Below are 20,348 nucleotides of genomic sequence, written 5' to 3' on the forward strand. Positions count from 1 at the left end.
CAAGTCCAAGATAGGAGCATGAGAGACACATGGACCAGAGCTGGCCCCACAAAACCCCAGGCTAGATTAGACAGTGTGCTCAGCTGACCTGCAAACATGGCAGCATAGCAAGTCTAGAAGGTCATCAGACTACCCAGCCTGGGTCACTCACCCAGATGTGTGTGCAGTGATGAGTAATTCTGGGGAGGTTTGCTGCATGGCAAAGCTACTGAGTGCTTACAAAATACCTAGGAAATATGTCAAAGAGGAAATGAAGATAAGAGTTTAGAGCTAAGAAAACAAAACTAGAGGTGATATGATTTTCAACATTTATCCAAAGTTTTAAATTAGTAAACCATTATTTTAGAAAGATACCTGTGTTCTATGTAGACAGAATAGTGACCACTGATGTGGCTCATATTTCAAATGCCCCCTGCAGGCTCATGTGTTTGAATAGTGGGTCCCTATCTAGGGGACCCTTTAGGAGGTGGAACCCAGCTGGATTGAGTGGGTCTCCATGGGAGAGGTCTTGATGTGGCTAGCTCAGCCCTGTTTCTTGCTCATCCACCCAGATGTGAACAACCACCTCCCACTCCTCCCACCACACTCAGAGGATGCCCCTACCACCACGCCTCCCTACCAGGCTGCACTGTACCCTCAAACCAGGAGCCAAAGTAAACCTCCCCGCTTAGGTTGCCTTCTGTAACTGAAATGAGAGAAAGAACAAATACACCCCCAGGAGACATCCATGTCATGATACACGTGACAAAGGAGGTTTCGCATGGGACTAGGTTGAAGACCTTAAAAAGGAGAGATTGTCCAAATTATCAACACGAGTCCAATCACATAAACCCTTAAAGTGAGAACTCTCCCAGTTAGATCAGACGGAGCTGGAGCTGACAGAGAAATTCAAGCAGGACTGCATGAAGCCTGCCATGCTTTAGGGTGGAGGGAAAGCATGCAGGGCACGGAATGGGAGGAGTGCCCTGCAGACGGGGGTGATCTGCTTACAGCTCCAGAAAGCACCGCCAACACCTCAGTTAGTCCGCATGCTCCATGTCGGACTCCGAACTAGTGAAGTACAAAACAGAAATCATGGTGTTTCCAGCCCCAAAGTTTGTGGTAATCTGTTATGGTAGTAACAGAAAATAAATAAGTCCTCTTCCACATAAAATATATGTGAAAGAAATAATAAAAATGTTTTAATCTCAAAACCAATCTAACATGAAATTCCATTCTTATTCTTACTTAGCACTCAACAAATCCTATTATCACCACTAATAACAGTATCCTCCCCACTAATAAGCAACTGAACACACTGGCAAACTATGATAATCTTTGTTTGAATGGTGCAGGCATCCTTTCAGACTGCTGACAGCAAGTTTAAGCAAGTACCCAAGTGGAAGGATGTGCCGTGACTCAGTAGCTCTGCTGGTACCTACTAAATTCTGATGCCTCCCCAGTGGGAGAAACTACATTTTAATCTTCTATTTACTAATGAAGTAACAAAGCCAACAACAGACCAGAGAGCCTGTTTAGGAAGAAAGTATTCTATTTAAAATAAACAAAGGTTCTAAACAAAGCCTTCAAATTTACATTAAATAAAATCTTGATTTCACAGCTAAATTTCCAATTATTTAATATGCAAATCATATGAAATCTCCAGAGGATGAAGTGACTTCTTTTTTTGTAATTATAAATATTTGTGAAGCCCCAAAAAGTCTGATAAATGAGATTATGATGGTTAAATACTCATAAAATATTTGAGCTGTTCATTGTAAACATTTTTAGGTTTCAAGTGGGACAGTGCTCTAGGAAAACTAAAGCCTAGTAAGACATCATTACAGTCTAGAACAAACGAGAGTCTTGGGAAACTGGCACTGTAGCATAAGCTTACAATCCCAGCACTTGGGAGGGAGACCTTGAGTTCAAAGCCAACCTAAGCTATACAGCCAGGTGCAGTCCAGCCTAAGCCATACAATATGACCCTTTCTCATTTGTTCTGGGAACAAAGTATTTGGTCACCCAAGGTCCTGATTTCCATCTCTACCACCACGAAAGGGAAGTGGAAGGAAAATGCATTAATAAAAAAAGCAAAACGCAATTAAACAAAATCCTTCAGTAATAGGGTACAAACTAACCTCACAGACCACTGCTTTGTTTCCACAGCCCCCCAAAGCCATCTGTCTCTACTCAAAAGAATCACAGTAAGAAGAACTTCGTTGTGCATGCAGTTAGGTAAGACTATCGAAGCGCTTAAGAGCAGTGACTTTCAGATCCATATAAATCAGGCTGGAAGGGAGGGGAAGGGCAGGGCACCTGGCAGTCTGCATCAAGAGAACAGAATTATCTACAGTTCCCTGGGCAACTAAACCACACAGATTAAAGGAGTAACCAGAGACTGGACTCAGCTAATAACTTTCACCCTGCACATCTGTCCTCCAACAGAAACATGGAAAGAAAAGTAATCAATGGTCAGACCCAATCACACAAGACAAGAAAAAACAGTGCTATTATAAAGTTCACTTCGGGACTTGAAAATCTGTGACCCCAAGAGAGCAATCCAAGTATTTCAAAAGCAAAGAATCTTTTATATTGAAGTGGGTTTTTTTGTTTGTTTGTTTTGTAAAACTAACTTGAACTAAATAATGCTTGAGGCTAATATGAGATAAATGCACCAACATCTCTAATAGTGATTTATTCATCCTTTTCAACTAAATGCAGTTCTGCTCCACTTCAACTGGGAAAGCTGGAAAGAGCACTGGCTTGGAGAACAGAGGCGAGGAAAATTCCCAACTTTTCCTGACCCCACCACAGAGCTGAGGACACAGCCGACCATGCAGGCAGCCCAGCAGCCTCAACTCCAAGGAGAATCAGTCCCTCCACACTCTTACCATGTCTCTCCAGAGAAAGGAAAGCAGGTAAGAAGACAAACCTGAGAGGCTAGTGTGGCCATGTAACTCCTCAGGAACAAAGGAATTCATACTTTCATGGCCTTTTCCACACACCTCCATGGATGCTCCCAGGGAAGAGTGCAGCAGGCTGGAGACCAGAGAGCCTCCCGAGGGGGTGCAGGCTGGGGGAAGAGGCCTGGGCAAACACCCACTGCCTCTGGTAGCAGGGAAGAAAACTCACAAAACTTCCTCCTAGAGTTCTAGAGCCAAGGCAGGAAACAATACAGGGCTCAGTCTACTGTCTACCCAGACGGGCTGGAACTTCCCCCACAGCCTGCTGCAGGTACGGACACAGGGGGAAAGGAGGGTGTGCTCAAAGGCCTCTCTCCAAAGCGCGGCCTCAGTGGGCCTCCCGAATCCTAAATCGGAAGGAATCAGCCGGCAGAGACTGCCATTTCCACCCTTTCCAGCCAGGCCAGCACTGACTGACAGGCCACAGCCACTGCTGGGGAGGACAGGCCCTGTGAGCTGCAGCTGCACAGTGGGAAACAGAACCAAGAACACCACCAAGAACAACCCAGCAACCACCCCCACGCCGAGCACGAAGTAACGGTACAGAGATTTTGGCTGGTGGTAACCATGGAGACCACAAAACCAAAGCCTAGCTCAGCCCTTGACCACACTGGCTCAACACAACACATTCAAAGACACGCATGCTTGTGTGTACAGTCCATTTGCTTCAGCCTTGACTCTTCTACGCAGGACAGTCAGCGCTGGCCTCAGACGGAGCAGAGCAGGGACAAGGAAGAGAAGCAGCAGCACCGTGCCTCAGGTCGCGCCTCTGAAGTCAATCACTAAAAACAAAGATCCCAACTACCATCTCGAACACAATCAAGTCACTCATCAACCTTAGGACAGGTTTTCCTATCTTTCTAAAGTGGGCATATTTCTTATGTTATGCTTTTTAGGGCAATGAAAAGCATCAAACTGTACTAGAGTAAAAATTGGGGATGACATAAATATGAATTTTCTAGAGGATAAACAAAAGTGTTTTAAATGTTCTTAAAGTGATAAGCTAATAAATACCTGCACATAGCAGAAATAAAAAGACAAACAGCCCACTAGAAGAATAGACAAATGATGTACATGAGAAATTCCCTAAAGATTCGCAAAAACTGATACCTCCTAAAGTGGGAAAGTGGACACTCTCCATTCACCGCTGGGTAGGACATAAACTGGTACAACCTGAACTCCTCCAGCTTCTCACAACAAAATCAGAATCCAGGCACACTCACACCCAAAGGACGGTGCAGGGACACAGCTCAGTGACAGAGACGGTGCCTAGCTTGTGTAAGGCCCTAGATTTCATGCCTAGCACCAAAAGGAAGGGCTGTTGCTGTTGCTCCTTGCCTGTACACCCCAAAAGCCTCCTTCCTAACTAATTTCTGCCAGCTCTGCAGGCATCCATATTAAGCCCTTACTATCAGACTGCATTTACGTTCACGTCATTTACCTCCATGCCCTGGCACCACGGACACACCTTTTTCCTAATGCTCCTGCAAAACTAACCTCCAGGACTCAGCTCAAATACTTGTCGCCCTACCCTCCCTCAGGCAGAACTTCACTTCCAGCAGCAATCCTAGCATACCTGCGCCATTCCTACAGTATGATAGCCATAATTAAAGGGAAGTTATAGCACAGATCTATGCTAATTTACGATATAGTAGAGTCCAACTCATTGATAACAAAACCTGAGAACAAAAATTTACTCAGTAAAATCAAAAAGAAGAAATGGCTCTGAATCATGTTAAAAACCACAATTCTATTGATTACCTATGAAACTAGAGAAGATAGAGAGTTGGCTACGCTAAATATAAAGAAATACGTTCTAATAATACTTGCTAGCAAGGTTACAAATGGACAGCTGTTTCTTTCTTTTTTTCCTTTTTCCTTTTGGCAGTGGAGAAGGAATCCAGGGCCTTCTACATGCTCCGCAAGTACTCTATCACTGAACCAATACAAACAAGGTAATTTTGGATTATCCATCAAAATTGAAAATATATCCATCTTCTAACCAAAGAATTTTACTTCTCAGAGCTTACACTTCAAATACCTCCATTATACATAAGATACATGAATTTTACATAGTTATTCAGTATAGGGTCACTTATATTAATGAAATATTAGAAAGTTAAATTACATAAATTATAGTAGATTTATACATCTAAATATTATATAGTTAAAATAACTAGGTAGCATCATATTAATCTATTCCCACAACGTAAGATGCTCGCTCCATGCACCACCACTTATACAAACAACAAGAAGTACATAGTTAAAAATGCATATACCAAGCCGGGCAGTGGTGGCACACGCCTGTAATCCTAGCACTCGAGAGGCAGAGGCAGGTGGATCTCTGTGAGTTCGAGGCCATTCTGGTCTACAGAGCGAGTTCCAGGACAGCCTCCAAAGCTACAGAGAAACCCTGTCTCGAGAAAAAAAAAAAAAAAAAAAAATGCATATACCGTTATCACTCAATGGCTAAACACAAGGGCAGAAAAGCTACCTACTTTTCACTATCTAAACCTTATGCATCTTTAATTGCTTATCAGGAACTAACTCATTTAAAGTAACTCCTTTAAAGACAAAAGGCCATGTTTTATGTTACTGTCGGTTTATTTTAAACCACTCCAGGGCAGAACAACAAGACAGGTGCCTGCTCATAGTCACATCAACATCTTGTGTAGTGCCCTAGCATAGACACTACTTTGGCTAAGTTTATAAAAGTAAGATTATGTTAAACAACTGGAAATTTACAAATTTCTCTAAAATTTCCTACACTTCAGTTTTCATTTTGGAAATCACATAATCTAAGGTTTGTACCCTACCAAATTCATTGAAAAGGAAGATTCTGTAGCTTGAACTGTATTTGACAGACCCTACTACCCTCCAAAGCCACTGGTTCGACTTTGAGGCTGGTCATGACAGAAACAGTTCTGAAGTTAGACAGTAAGTCCCCCTCCAACACACCCACGCTGCCAAGCTCTGGGCTGGGCTGCTCTAAACTAGTTCTGGGTTATGTTGCTCATGAGTACTGAAATTCAGATTCCTAGCATCCACATAAAATTCAATCTTTGGGCTTCCATTCTTCCATCTGAGAAACGCTCATCATAGAACCTGTACTTCATAACTGGTAAGAAGATTAAATGAACAAGTATATGAAATGTGTTCAATTATGACAATAATTATTAGTAATATGCTATTAATAATTGCATAAGAATTCTGTAAGTTTTAACTGGTAATCTCCTACAGCTCTTTAGCATTTAATTAGTATTCCCTCGGCCATTTCTTTCAACTACAGAAACAGTGGCATTAGGGAAAAAGACATTCAGAAAAAGATGGTACTGAGTTACACTTCATTAACATCAATATCCTTGGGAGAAAACCAATTAGCGTTATGCCCAACAACCAGATGGCATGAGCCTTAAGTCCAAGAGCTCTGCCAACATTTGCCTTTCAGTCCCCTCCTTCATTCAGTTCAATGAAGAAAAATGCTGAGCTCTAACTCCATACAAAGCCAGCTTTTTACTCTCGGTAATCAGAAGCTGTGAGAATAAATTTCATCCCTTTATACTTCCATATGTTGAAAGTCTACACAAAAAAATTATAAATACATATGTATATGTATGCATGTGCATTTCTACATAACACAACAAACATTAAAAATCTGAAATTCCAACATGTAATTCCAGTACTGGTAATCCTATAACGCCTAATTATAAAAAGCAACATGGAAGCCAGGTGTTGGTGGCGCACGCCTTTAATCCTAGCACTCGGGAGGCAGAGGCAGGTGGATCTTTGTGAGTTCAAAGCCAGCCTGGTCTCCAAAGCGAGTGCCAGGAAAGGCGCAAAGCTACACAGAGAAACCCTGTCTCAAAAAAACTAAAAAAAAAAAAACTAAAAAAAAAAACAAAAAAAAAAAAAAAAGCAACATGGAGAAAATATCATTTAAAGAGTAGAAAAAAAAGTTTCAGAACTAATTTCCTTCAGTTCCAATCCTTATTCTGACATGTGCTGGTCCTCTGCTCTGGACTGGCTCTATGATCTCATTGTGATGGTTAGTTTAACTGTCAACTGGAAATCATCTAAAGTCACTTGGGAAGAGTCTAGAGGAATCTGCAGTAATGCTGAGTGAGTGACCTGGGGTAGGCAGACTCACCCTGGCCCTGGGCTGGGCCAACTGAATGAAAATGAGGAGCACAGAAGCAAAGAGAACCCACACTCACTCTCTGCTACAGACCGCGGGTGCCAGCTGCTGCTTCAGGTTCTCGACGCCTCGATTACCCCGCAATGATGGGCTGGGACTCGGAACTGTCCGTCCAATAAACCCTCCCCTCCTCAGCTGCTTCTGTCATGGAATTTTACAGTAATGAGGAACAAAACCGAGACACTGTCAGTGCCTTGATTTCCTTCTCTTCAAATGAACATAACACAATAGCTTAAAAGGACAGTGGTGAGTGATTAGCTTGAGATGCTCATAAATGCTGCTATTATTAAGTCTTATCCTTCCTTCAGAACATTAAGGACAAAGGAGAATAGACAATGAACCTCTGCAACTATCAATCTTTATAGAACTACGTTTTTTAATCAGAATTTTAACAGTAAAGGAAGCAACTAAAAAAAAAATACTTACTTTGTAGCAGCAGCAGCAAAATGTCTGTGAGTCCAGAGAACATTCTCAGAGCAAGGGTAAGGAGGAGCCTGGTAAGCTGTCTTGGAAAGACAATGCCTTTGATGTTGTCTCAAGACTTAGAAGGAAAAAAAATATATAACATTAATCATCAGATTCATACATTTTTACATTCTAAAAATCAGTATTTATTTTCAAAACAAAAGCAACTGATATTTTGTGATTCTTAACCACTTTTTAAAAGTATAAGAATAGGGGCTGGGATTTTTTTTAACATGTAATAATAGGGGCTGCCTCAAAAGCAAGAGAACCTGAGTTTGGATCTCTCTAGAAAAGCTGGGTGTGGTGGCATATGCCTACAACCCCAGGAACAGTGAGATGCCATGAAGCAGGTCCCTGGAAGCTTGTGGGCTAGCCTGACCTGTGGTGAAGTTCCAGGCCACTAAGAGACCATATCTCAAACTGTATCACGAATCTTAAAATGTCTTATTAATAAAACAAACCTGAAGCCTGGTATGGGGGTGAATGCTGGAAGATCAGAGAAGCAGAACAAGCCACAGCCACCTCACCTCGCCAGTTCCTCAGCTGATCCTGTTTCCTCAGACTGACTGGCTCTGAGTCCTTATCCAAATAGATCTCAGCTGAACTATTGCTCAAAAGCCTAAAAGCCTAACCAGATTCTAGTTCCTGGTTTTCATGCCTTATATACCTTTCTGCTTCCTGCCATCACTTCCTGGAATTAAAGGCATGAGTCACCATGCCTGGCTGTTTCCAGTGTGGCCCAGATGGATCTCTGCCTCTGGAATGCAAGGATTAAAGGCGTGTGCTACCACTGCCTAACCTCTATGTTTAATATTATGGCTGTTCTGTTCTCTGACCCCAGATAAGTTTATTGGGGTACACAATATATCAACCACACTCAAACAAAAGGTGGTAGGTGTCTAAGGAACTACCCAAGGTTGTCCTCTGACCTCTACACTGTTAATGCACATATGCATCCATCCTCCACATGAATGCAAACACAAAAACACATATACACAGACATAAAATATCCAGTAATAGAGATAGGGTGTAGCTTAGTGGTAGTTCCTGGCCTAGCATGTGCAAGGCCCTGCATTCCATAAGCGGTACCAATAAAAGGAAAGATAAAATACAGAAATCACACTCAGAGAAACTAAAAGCAAGCAGAGGTGTCTGATATCTAGTAACTTCTAATCACTTATTTGGTTTTGTTTTTGAGACACGAGCTCACAGTTGATTAGCCTGACCTAGAACTCATTAAGTATGGCCCAGGCTGGATGGAACTATAGGCAACATGTGCTTACAGGCATGAGCCTTACACCCTCTCCACCTATTTTTACCTTAATCTAATTTAAGCTCAATAGATTTACTTTTATTAACAGAGAGTATGTACATATGTACCCCTAAATTTTTTAAATAGATTCTACTTTATTTATTCATTTTTAAAGGTGATACATTCACAGAGTTGTCTGAATTCTTCTAAAATCAGAACAAAGTGGGAATTTTGCCCTACCAGATAACGACATGTTATACGAAGGGCAGGGAGGAGAGAGGGTAGTGTAGGAAATGAAAAGAAAGAGCCAAGTATAATTGTGTATGTATGGAAATATAAACGAAAACCATTTCTTTGTAAGCTAAGTTAAAAAATGATTTAAGAGATGTTATAAAGTTATGATGAAGCCAGGCGGTGGTGTCACACGCCTTTAATCCCAGCATTTGGGAGGCAGGCTCTCTGTGAGTTCGAGAACAGCCTGGTCTACAGAGTGAGATCCAGGACAGGGTCCAAAACTACACAGAAAAATACTGTCTTGAAAAAAAAAGAAAAGTTATGATGGTTCTACATATTGGTAGTGGCACAAATACAGAAAGACAGATTAGGAAGACAAAAAAATGGCTTGACAATAAACTCATCCAAGTCCCCAGTACAAAGGAAAACAACAGCAGCAGCAGCAGCCCACTCACAGGTGAACAGTAATACTTAAAAGCCTTTCAGACTAGAGGGAAATGTCTTTATAACTGTTAAGGGAAGAATGGTTTCAGAAACAAGACCAAGGGCGCTAAATAAAAAGTGGTTGTATTGTTTAAAAGGTTGAAGTGTTTATCAAATACACTTTTTAAAAATTAAAAACTGAGGCTGTGGAGATGCCTCACTATTGGCAAAGTGCTCTCCATGCAAGCATGAGAACCTGTGTTCAGCCCCCAACACACACATGTAAAACACTGTGATTCCTAAAAAGAGGAGGCTGATTCCTGTGACTCACTGGCCAGCCAGTCTAGACTGATTAACACACTCCAGGTCCTAGTGAGAGACCCCATTTCAAAAAAAGATGGGTAACTCAAGAGAAATAATACACTACATGTGTGCACACATAGGTGCACACATACACACTCCTACACACACATAAAGTGAAAAGATAGACCCCAAATGGGTAGACTATATTTGCAACATGTTCAGTTGACAAAGGAGTCACCTGACTCCTTGACTACAAAAGACAACACAATTGAAAAATGTGCAAAAGGGATTAAAAGGCCTCAAACTGAAAAGGACATACAATAGTGTAAAAGATGTCCACTGAGTATTACTTCATTAGTAATCAGGTAAATACAAATTTAAAACTCCATACAACATCTGCCAACAGCACTACTTAAAGAGTGGTCAGCAGACCTATTACAGTCTGCAACCACATAAAGATTACAGTAGCATGTCAAACAAACAAATCACTAAGTTCAATGCAACTCACAATACTTTTAATAACGGACATGCTGGAGACCCCTATTATCCCAACACGTGGGAGTTTGACCTTGTCTCAATTATTGTTTTTTTTTCCCCCACAAAATTTAATCAAGAAAGTAGTATTTGATTTTATTGTGGACATACAATTTATAAATTAGATAATCTAAGTATCATTGTTCTACATACACCAGATTAAGAAACCTCAAGGAAATTAAGTCACTTACCATATCAAATACAGGAAGATTTTATGCACTGCAGATAAGAGTGTGAACTAGAACACCGTTCTGGGAAGCAATGTGGAATTACCCAATGGAGCCTAGCAAGCACATCACAGTGGTGCAACAGTCCACCTCCAGACAAGTACGCTGTTCATGTGCTTTAAGAGACATGTACAAAAACAACCAGAAGACTGTTTCGAGGTACAGAACTACAGAGATGAACTCAAGCATTTCTCTATCACAGACTGGGTAGACACTGTCCTGTAACAGAAAGCCCTACAACTATAAAAATAAACAAACTGCTATACACTGAGATTCACAAACACATGGAACCAAAAAAGCCAGTGACAGAACCACTACTTAGAATCCCCTATAGTAAAAACCAGAAATTTAAAATTTCAACAGTAATCAAACTGCTACAGACTAAGCAAAGCCAAATTACAATCGTATCACTACATTAGATGCCCTGCTAGACCTCTATCTCTGTTTCCAAACCCTTAGTCAACAATGTGTCATCTGTCTTAGCCCACTCATTCACTTCACATAGATCACCTCATTTGCCACCAGACAAAACAGTCCACAGAGTTTCCTCAACTACTCAACATACCTGACAATACATTCATTCTTTAAAATCTCCTCCACTCCCATCCTTTCGCAAGGAGATAGACTATTCCATCTCTTTAGTAGATACTGAAAGGTTAGCAGTCCCAAGAGATCTGTCCTAGACTGTTTCCTCACCCTCCTCTCTAAACTTCACCTTCTCTCAGAGCATCTCATCAAAGTCTTTGCACCCTCAAATAAACACTGTAGACAGGCCCCCACTATCTACCTCATGAATTACTATAATAGTCTCCAACTTGTCCTATCATCTACTTTTGACAAGGATCATTCTTAAATGCACATCACACCATGGCCTTAAATAACCATAGCTCAGCGAACAAGCAAATTCTTACCAAGAACTGAACGAGCTGTTCTAACCCTATCTAGTGAGCTTCATCTAACACCACTCTCCCACACGCTCACCATATTTCAGATACTCTTAGCTTCTTTCCGTTACCCGAGCACACTGTGTTCTTTGCTACCTTAGGAATTTCATACAAAAAAGTCTTGCTATGTGAACCACACGGTGAAATGGTATATACAACGCAAACCCACTCTCACTGGAGAAGGCTTTTAAAAATAATCTACCATTAGTCATTCAGCAATGAATGTATCAATGAAATGTGTGCTGGCCATGCTTTTGTTCACATTAGTGAACACAACACAAAAATCCCTCTTCTCATGGAGCTTACGTTTCTGGTTAGGGGGAGACAAGACCAATAAATATAGGGAGGAGGACAGCAGGATAAAAGAAGATAAAAATGCAGTTTGCATTTTTAAAGTAAAGGTGGGCCTGGAGAGACAGCTTGTAGACAAAGTTCTTGCCATGTAAACATGAGTACTAAGATTCAGATTTCTGCACCCACATGAAAGCTGGATAAGCTTAGTGCAACACCCCTCCACCTCTTGTCCCATAGTCCCAACACTCCAGTGAGGAGCTTCTCAGGACAAGGTGGGAATCCACAAGCTCCAGGTCCAGTGACAAACCCTGCCTCAATAAATACACTGGACAGTGATTGGTAGAAAACAGCTGACATCAACATCTGGCCTCCATGTGCACACATACATATGAAAAAAAAAAAAAAAACTTACAGTGTATACGACACCCTGAATTCATATTAGCCATATCTGAAGTACTCAGTAGTGAATAAACTTGTTGGACAGTGCAGTTATAGGCCATTGTAGGGACATGGGGGAAGCTTTTCAGAGCTCTGAGCATACGAGTAATATGGTTAAGTTCCCTTTATAAATATTAATTAAGAGCCCAGAAAAAGAGTCTCAGACTACAGTCCTGCATGGCCTAGAACTCACTATGTAGTCCAGGTTGGCCACAAACTTGCACTAATCCTGCTAAATTTGCCTCCCAAATGTTGGGCATAGCAGCATGTACCACTGCAATCAGCTTAAGTTTTTTTCTTTGATTTTATTTATTAAATTTTTATCTTATGTGTATGGATATTTTGCCCTAAGAGGTCAGAAGAGGGGGTAGGATCAACTAGAACTGGAACATAGTTACAGGCCACCATGTGGATATTAGGAATCAAGCCCAGGTCCTCTAGAAGAACAGCAAATACTCTTAATTGCGGAGCCACTTCTATATACACACACACACACACACACACACACACACACACACACCAGCTTAAGATTTTAAAGGACCAATTTACTACTTAAGAGTAGGACACAGAGAAATCCAGGTGAGAAATGGTGGTGACTTAGAAGAAGACAGAGTGTTACCATGAGAAGTCAAGAGTCTAGGTTAACAGCATATAGGAGGCTGAGGCAAAAGGACTTTCTCAAGTTCAAAGCCAGTTAGTTGGGCCAGTTAGTGAGTACAAAACAAAGCCAGTCAGGACCACAAAGCAAGACCTTGTCTCCAAAAATGCCCCCCCAACACACACACCACCACCACCACCACCACCACCACCACCACCACCACCAAACAGGCTGGATCAATTTGAGAACAAAGCAAACAGGATTTGTCAACTACTGTAGCACGAATCTTAAAAGGTCTTATTAATAAAATCAAACCTGGAGCAAGGTATTGGGGTGAATGCTGGAAGATCAGAGAAGCAGAACAAGCCACAGCTTCCTCACCTCAGCAATTCCTCAGCTGATCCTGTTTCCTCAGATTGGAAGCCTCTGTGTCTTCATCCAAATAGATCCCAGCTAAACTGCTTCTGGAAAGCCTGAAAGCTTAACCAGCCAAAAGTTTCTAGTTTCTGATCTTCAAGCCTTACATACCTTTCTGCTTTCTGCCCTCACTTCCTGGGATTAAAGGCTCTTGTTACCAGTGTGGCCTTGAACTCACAGAGATCCAGGTGGATCTCTGCCTCTGGCATGCTAGGATTAAAGGTGTGAGTGCCACCATTTTCTGGCCTCTGTGTCTGGCTAGTGGCTGTTCTGTTCTCTGACCCAGATAAATTTATTAAGGTGCATGACATATTGGGGAACACACAAACTACTTAACATGAAGTGTGAGGAAGAGACAAGTCAAAGATATTAAGAGGTCGTGGTCGGGACAACTGAAGGCATACGGCTTTCATCAGAGGGGATAGAGAAAGCTGCAGGCTATGACTGTAAGTTTGATTCTAAACATGCATGTATCCTTAAGTTATACACAAATAGCTCTAGGATTTTCAAATAAATATAAGACTGAACGTCAGGAAAGAGGTCCCAACTGCAGATAAATATTTGATAGCCATTAAAACATAGAGATAAACCTAAAACAGCTGCATGAGGCCACTAAAGGTGTGAATCCAAACTAAAAGAATGATACTGGGCCAGGCAGTGGTGGTGCACGCCTTTAATCCCAGCACTTGGGAGGCAGAGCCAGGTGGATCTCTGTGAGTTCAAGGCCAGCCTGGTCTACCAAGTGAGTGCCAGGAAAGGCACAAAGCTACACAGAGAAACCCTGTCTTGAAAAACCAAAAAAGAAAAAAGAATGATACTGGATACAGAAGAGATGGGAGTGAAGAATGGAATCCTGGATCTTGGGAAACTACAAGGAAACATACTAGAGAGAAGAACCAACCAATTAATATCAGAAGGAATGTCAAGTAGAATAGTAATAAAATTGGTAAGTATCCTGGAAGTTAAGAGAAGAAAAAGTAACAAAAAAAATAAATCTTCAGTTCTTTCCTTGGCTTCTGCAATTCTTTTTTTTTTTTTTTTTTTTTTTCTTTTGAGCTGAGGATTGAACCCAGGGCCTTGTGCTTGCTAAGCAAACGCTCTACCACTGAGCTAAATCCCCAACCCGGCTTCTGCAATTCTGTCTAATGTGATTTCTATCACACATGAGGGTAATGCCCTCAATCTCTATTCAGTAATAACATATTCTGGTTTATTTAGTACTCACCAGGGTGTGTTGTGATCTTGTCACCCCTAACTTGAAAAACTATCCTAAATAAGGAAGCTGGTCTTGACACTGAACTTACCTGAGAGAAGTTCAAAGAAAAAAATCGATACAGCATTTGTAAGGAATATTAGAGAGATCCCAGGGTGTGTGGCTCACTGGTAGATTTACCTAGCATGTCTGGGTATGTATGTCCTAGATTCTGTACCCATGGCCACAAAACAAATCACAAGCTGCAGTTCTTCCTCTGAGAATTTAGCCACGTGCCCAATGGGATTGGCTTCTTTTCTTCCCCTTAAAACGGAGTGATGAAGGCTGTTTCATCCACTTAAAGACCTAATTTAATTGGATAGCGATATTAATAATCATTGTCCTTAAAAAAGAAAGAAAGAAAAGAAAGACAGGTACTAAAGGGCCTGTCATTCCAACCAACGGGACTTCAGTTGTCACTGAACAAGAAACACTGCAGAATTAGTCTCCAAATGATAAACATGACCTAAATTAGATAACTTCTGTAAATTTAAGAACTGGAATCACCTGTATTCACAAAGCGGCAACAAACACTCCTAGGTTCGGATGTTTACAGATGTAAATCCCTTTATATACCACTTTCCCATTTTCAGGACTCACTTATCAAACTGAACGCACCCGCTAGCCCCGACACAGGACAGAAGCCTGCCTTGTACTCCTCACCGCTGACTGAAAGGACTGTCATTGTATTTCTCCTCCCATTTCACCCTCAGAGGGTCCAGCTCCAAGAGAGAAACCGTGCGTTGAGTTGAGGGTCGCTTGTAAGCAGTAATGACCCTCTGGTCTATGGAGCCCAGAACGAGCATGGAGGCATTTCGAGTACCTAGAGCTGACCCGTGCCCGCCAGATTCTGGCGTGTACCCTGCTGCAACAGGAGACGCAGTTCTAAACCCGTTGTCCACGCAGGAACACTGGCTGTCTTACCTCTACTGAGGCATCTTATGGCGGCCGCCATGTTGACAATTCCGGATAGTGTTGACGAAATTGGTCCCGCGGTTCAACTGCACCGCCGGGTGAAAAAGGTTCCGCTCGGAAGCCGGCAAAGGGGGACGGTGTTGGTAGGAGCAGAGGAACAGGGCGGAGAGTGACCTGGCTTAAGTGCCTTCGTGGCGGCGTTCCTGTCGGTTCCCCAGGCGGGGACTCCGTTTTGTAGTTAAGGCACAAAAGCTTTACAGCCTTCAGGGAAAAAAATGGCTTTGTTGGAAATTCTGTAATTATTCATTCCTTCTTATTTTTTCTTTTTCTTTTGCTGATGTATTCAGAACCATCATTTAAACAGGGGGAACTTAGTTCTCTGCCTAGTCTTGAAAAACCTGGCGTATCCCAAGCTTCCTCCGCTAAATTTTCAGCCTTGCTGAGTTTTTTTTTTCTCTTTCTTTCTTTCTTTCTTTCTTTCTTTCTTTCTTTCTTTCTTTCTTTCTTTCTTCTTTCTTAATGCACGTTGCTAGGCGATAGTGCGCGGAGCTAGCTAGTGCGAGGCTGTGAGTTCGATCCTCTTGACAGCAAAGAGAAAACAATCCGCCAAACTTCTCCACCCAAGGCCAGCCAGGAGGTCCCACTTACTAACCCACTTTCAACACACCGCCAGACCAACGTTAATCTTTCAACAATCTGTTTCACTGCTCCCGGCTGCTGGCAAGCTGTGCCGCTAGGACCAAGCGAGCAGCGTAGTGTTTACCGTTTAGGAAACAAGTCTAGGGTTTTGTTTTGGTTCTTGTTTTTTGCTTGTTTGTTTACATCTAGTATTCAAAAGATCAGAGAAGATCAGAGACTCATGCACAGGTTATTCTTAACCCTACCCGCCCCCTTCCCCAAAAAAAGAGACATCCATTATGTCACAGCTGCCCACGTGGTTTCCTAAAACAAGTCTGATCACTAATTAAATCAATTCCATTAAAATAAAACTCTCCAGTGATTGGCCATTTCCAAAGGCTCACTAATGACCTCTGCCTACCTCCTCAACCAACACCCCTTCTAAGGCGCATGCGCAAGGAGGGAGGGAGGGAGGGAGGGAGGGAAGGAGGGAGGGAAGGAGGGATAGGAAAGGAGGAAGGGAGAGGACGGAGGAGAGAAACCACACATTTCTCACCTCTGTGACTTTGTTCCCCTGCAGCTGCTGCCTGAAATATCACTGTGCCACAGTAAATTTTTTTTCCTTAAAATTTCAGTTCAGCCTTCACTCAATGTTGGCAGTCCCCTCCACACCTCCAGGGCTGCCCAATTCTTCCTGGTTTTGTATAATAAACAGGAGTTTATTTGTTTATTTGAAACAATTCTGAGGCCTGTTTTATATACAGTACAATTTACCAGCCTAATGTACAATTGGATGGGTTTTAGAAGATTCAGAGTTCTGCCTTTCCCATCAGTCTGAGCTCTTTGTGGACAGAAATCTTGTCATTCATTTTTGTAACTCAGCACATACTACACACAGCACCAGGCAGGAACAGAGGTCTTCAGTAAATGTTTGTTGGATAAATGATAAGTGAATGATAAATAAATAAGTCATTAATAAATGAATTAGTGACTTGATAAGAATGGCAAGTCTGCAGAACTTTACTTGGTTTCATGAAGCTACCCACAGGAGATGGATTGGATCAAAGCTGGAATTTCCCAGAAACCTTATTGTATATTTACATGCAGTGGCCATCTAAAGGAAGAAAAAGATTCTTACTTAGTGCCCATTCTTGTTAGCACCTAAGCAGTAACTTCAAAAGCTCCACAATCAGCTGTCACTGAAGGAAAGAAAAAAGAAAAGAAACAGGAAAACCTGGAAGAATCTGAATCTACTTTTATAACTTTCTTCCCACTTGCCCTCTTTTCCTTCTGATATAGATCAGGGAGAGGGGAGACTTGCAGTCATCTCCTGATACTCAGAAAGGTAATTCAGTCTAAGGATATATATATATAAGTTCGCCTACTGCTGGCTCTTCAATTCATCTCTTCCAATATCCACAGCTGGAGTCAGTTGGCCCTCAGCTGAAAATGCCTACCATGAGAACATAACCATTCCATCAGGGCTCACAATAATATGGACTATGCTCACAGCAGCACTGTTATTATTAAAACAATGTCCTTTATAAGTTCAATGTGCCTGATTGCCTTCTTTGGTCACCAGAATTTGATGACATTAATCAAGTAGTATCCAGAGTCCATGTATTTGCAAATAGGTAATAGATAATGATAGATAGATACATGATATTCATTAGCGTAAGACTATAAAAAAAACTATAAAATAACTTAATTAAAAGTCATACTCTGAAATAGGTACTCCATTATAATGATAATGACTTCATCATCATCTTGACTGGATTTAGAATTACCCAAGAGATTGAGGCATACCTCGGGGTATTTCTGTGAGGCTATTTCTAGAGAGAATTAATTTATAGGGAAAATACATCCTGAATGTGGGTAGCACCATTGCATGGGCTGTGGGCTTTGGCAGCACAAGGGGGAGACGAGAGTAAGGCAGTGGAGCGCTGGCTGCTTCTTTCTACTTCCTTTGATCCTTGCATGGGCTGCTCTGCTGGCTTCCCCGCTATAGCCGGCTGAATCCAGAAAAAAAGGATGAGTCAAACTAAGTCCTTCTTGTTCTAAGACATTTCTGCCAAGTATTTTGCTCACAGTGAGGAAAAGCTAACATACACCAAACCTCTGGATATTTGATACAATATTTGATAAGGAGCCTCCTTACTGAAGAAAGGTGTTTTAATTGAGTGGGGATATTCTGGAGTCAAACTTCCTACCTTTGAACCCCAGTATCACCATCGGAGTAAGCACAATGTGGAGCAAATAGCTATAACCCCTCTGGGCCCCACTTCCTTATTTTGACATGGGGCTAATAACGAGATAATTTTCAGAGCCCCTTACTATAGTATCTGTCAGAGTCAACCCTCAATGAACACTAAATGTCACTATTAAAGAACCAGATGGAGTTTTTACTCAGAAAGGCAAAATGAAGCATCTGTTTATTAACACCATGCACAGCATTCTTGTCCCCACACATGCTAGGGCAGTGCTTTTATTAATATTTATAAAGTCACTTGTCTATGTAGTTCATCTTAAAATGCAAGCTTTGCCAGTTGGTTTCTAGGAAGGTTTAGCCACTCCAGGAGTCCTGGCAAAATGCCAGCAGCCTCCCTGCTTGGCTAGCTTCCCTGGGAGAAAAATGTTTTAGTATGTGCTCAGGCCTGAAGGTGTTTTGACCTGTGTTCTCAGACTTCTTCAAGCATTTCCCAGTTGATCTGGAAATTTGCACTTCAAGAAAAGTCACTTTCTGTTTGAGCTTAGAGTTGGAAAAAAGAATCTTTCATCATACAAAAATAAGGAAATCTAAGCTGTTCCTATTTCACTAATGTGTCATAATTACTAAGAAGGCCTTCTCAAACTCTGATTGGTAGCTTTCCATGCCAGATCCTCTGTCCCATTATGTCTGGAGCAGGAACCTGGGACTTTACATTTCCAATAGGCTCTGGGGTGACACTGGTACGTGACCTAGGGACCACACATAGAAAAACTCCCTGAACAACTAGGAAGCATTTGCACACATACTGAACATTAACTTGGAGATGGATAGTGGGTCTGTATAAAAAGATAAACTCCTCCCTGGTACAATGGCATCTAAGACCAGGATCTAACCATCTAACCACTTTTATAATCTCCAACTACACAGAAACGTCCATGTTTCAGCATCAAAAAATCTGTTGCCAATAGGCACAGTTTCCAATATTTGCCCACCTAGCTTGACTTTAAGTATTACCAATGCTTATGATATTACCAAGGCTCTGTTCCCTTCCTACCTTGTGGTCATTTCAGAGTCAGGTTATGGTTAAAATTTTTACTACCCAAAATAGTAGCATCTCAATATGAAGATTGAAAGTTCTGTGAATGACAGATTAAAACTCATATTGTCTTGTTCCTCATATGCAGGGGCTTCTCAGTCCCCTTAGGAGATCAGTTTAATTACAGATTGAGTTAGGAGATTCAGAACTGTGAAGTGGTATATTACAGAATATTATTTTAAGATGTGTAACATTCGTTTATGCTGTGGAACATTTGTTTCATGATGCAAAGATGTGTGTCATCTGTCTAAAACACCTGATTGGTCTAATGAAGAGCTGAATAGCCAATAGCAAGGCAAGAGAAAGGATAGGTGGGGCTGGCAGGCAGAGAGAATAAATAGGAGGAGAAATATGGGAGGAGAGGAGACTGGAGAAATGAGAAAGGAAGAAGGAGAGAGCCACCCAGCCACCCAGCTACAGAGCAAGCCACAGAGTAAGAAGGAAAGAAAGGTGTATCCAAATAGAGAAAAGTAAAAGCCCAGAGGCAAAAGGTAGATGGGATCAGTTAAGAAAAGCTGGCCAGAAACAAGCCAAGCTAAGGCTGAGCATTCATAAAAAAGAGAAGGCCTCTATGTGAATTTATTTGGGAGCTGGGTATCAATCCCCCAAGAGCAAAGAGCCAAAAAGTAAAAAAACAACCAACCACAGTAATATGCTAAGAAAACCTTAACAACTGGTTCTATAGTTCAAAAGAAATGAATGTGTAACACTTGCACACTCCCATGCTGCAAATTCTTTCACAATAATTAGTTTCAAGCTGTTAATCTTAGAGTCAGTCAGCTCACCAAACTCTTGATAATTTATAACTTGGTTTTCATATGGCTGTAATACACTGCTGGAAATTTCCTAGTAAAAAGCCTTTAAAAGCTCTCTAAACCAAGCCAATTCTTTCTTGACCCACACGTCTCAAAACTTATGAATACAAATCACTGGGAAATCTAATTAAAGTGTAGGTTACCATTTGATAAATCGTGAACAGGACTGGAGAT

The 20,348-nt window shown here is 41.5% G+C and overlaps 1 protein-coding gene across 1 annotated transcript in view; it reads right to left on the minus strand.

Annotated features, from left to right (window-relative positions):
- Positions 1–15,525, minus strand: part of Mrpl1 (mitochondrial ribosomal protein L1) — a 58,508-nt gene extending 42,983 nt beyond the window's left edge. The window contains exons 1-2 of the mRNA XM_036201077.1: positions 15,446–15,525; positions 7,567–7,681 (exon numbers count right to left, since the gene is read on the minus strand). Coding sequence (XP_036056970.1) covers positions 7,567–7,681; positions 15,446–15,476 — 146 coding nt within the window. The 5' untranslated portion in view covers positions 15,477–15,525. The remainder of the gene's footprint in view (positions 1–7,566; positions 7,682–15,445) is intronic.
- Positions 15,526–20,348: the final 4,823 nt, after the last annotated feature.

Source organism: Onychomys torridus, chromosome 10 (genome assembly GCF_903995425.1).
Source record: "Onychomys torridus chromosome 10, mOncTor1.1, whole genome shotgun sequence".
Lineage (NCBI taxonomy): Eukaryota > Metazoa > Chordata > Mammalia > Rodentia > Cricetidae > Onychomys > Onychomys torridus.